The following is a 1,276-nucleotide window of genomic DNA, read 5'->3' as shown; positions in this document are numbered from 1 at the left end:
TATTAACTAAAATCACTAACCCGCCAAAGAAAAGAACATGACATGGAAGCCTGATGCCAGCCACAGGTTCGTCCCGATCCTAGTTACATTAATGGCGGTGGTCATGATTAATTAATGCATGGAACGTACAACAATATTAATCAAGTAAATTATATCAGATAAAATTGGTAAAAATCAAGTGAATTACTCCAAAGACAAAGAGGGAGAGGGAAGGATAAAAAGGAAAGCCTATATATACGCTTGCACTCTCTTCTTAAATCTTCAAGCAATACCTCTCATAGCCTATAAGCCTATCGCAAGCAAGAGCCTACTACCTCGCCTTCCCTTCAATGGCTTCGCCTAATGATGATCGTGTAGTGAAAGGCGGATACTGGTATTGCGACAATAAGCTCCCAACCCCGGTGGCCAGCATACCTTCGAACAATTTCACCCATCTTTTCGCTGCCTTTGCGGAGGTCAACCCCACCACCTATGAAGTTACCTTTCCTGAAGAACATAGGGAGCAGTTCTCAACCTTCACCCTAACCGTGCAAGGAATAAATCCAGATGTTACAACCCTTTTATCCATCGGTGAAACTGGAGTATCTACCACTTCGACCTTTGCTTCATTGGCTAGCCACTTCAATACCCGCAAATCGTTCATAAATTCCTCAATAAGTCTAGCCAGGTCTTACGACTTCCATGGCCTTAGCCTCCACTGGCTGTACCCCTCCACGAAGGAAGAAATGGCCAACCTTGGCTCACTCCTCCTTGAATGGGGAGCTGCCGTGAAGCATGAGTCCGAGTTGACCGGCAATGACAAGTTGCTTCTTGTCGCAGCGGTCTATTACAGGCCAACATATCGGACGTTCCTCTATCCCGTTGATGCTATTGCTGGGAGCTTGGACTGGATCAACCTAGTGGCGTATGACTTCTATAACCCCGCTCTCTCATGGAATGCTACTGGACCTTTTGCTGCATTGTACAATGGACATATCCATGAAATAATCCCACGTTCTGCGGATCACGGCATCATTGAATGGAGTCAGTCAAAGGTGACCGCCACAAGAATAGTCCTCGGCCTTCCATTTTACGGCGCTGCGTGGCTTCTAGATCTTGATATAGATCTAGAAGATTCTACAAGGACTGACATATTTGCCCCGGCTGAAGGACCGGCTGATGGACAGGCTGATGGAGTATATGTTGATCCCTCAGATGGGACCATACTTTATAACCAAATCAAGTATTTCGAAGAGAGACACCCCGAAGGCATTCAGGAATACAGTGCCGACTATGT

The 1,276-nt window shown here is 46.0% G+C and overlaps 1 protein-coding gene across 1 annotated transcript in view; it reads left to right on the top strand.

The window, feature by feature from the left end:
• The first annotated feature begins 329 nt into the window (after positions 1-329).
• Positions 330-1,276, top strand: part of LOC132185245 (class V chitinase-like) — a 1,107-nt gene continuing 160 nt past the window's right edge. Inside the window, exon 1 of the mRNA XM_059599044.1 lies at positions 330-1,276. This exon is cut by the window's right edge and continues 160 nt beyond it. Coding sequence (XP_059455027.1) covers positions 330-1,276 — 947 coding nt within the window.

Source organism: Corylus avellana, chromosome ca6 (assembly GCF_901000735.1).
Source record: "Corylus avellana chromosome ca6, CavTom2PMs-1.0".
Lineage (NCBI taxonomy): Eukaryota > Viridiplantae > Streptophyta > Magnoliopsida > Fagales > Betulaceae > Corylus > Corylus avellana.
The sequence above is the reverse complement of the archived record's forward strand: the minus strand, read 5'-3'. Positions and strand labels throughout refer to the sequence as shown.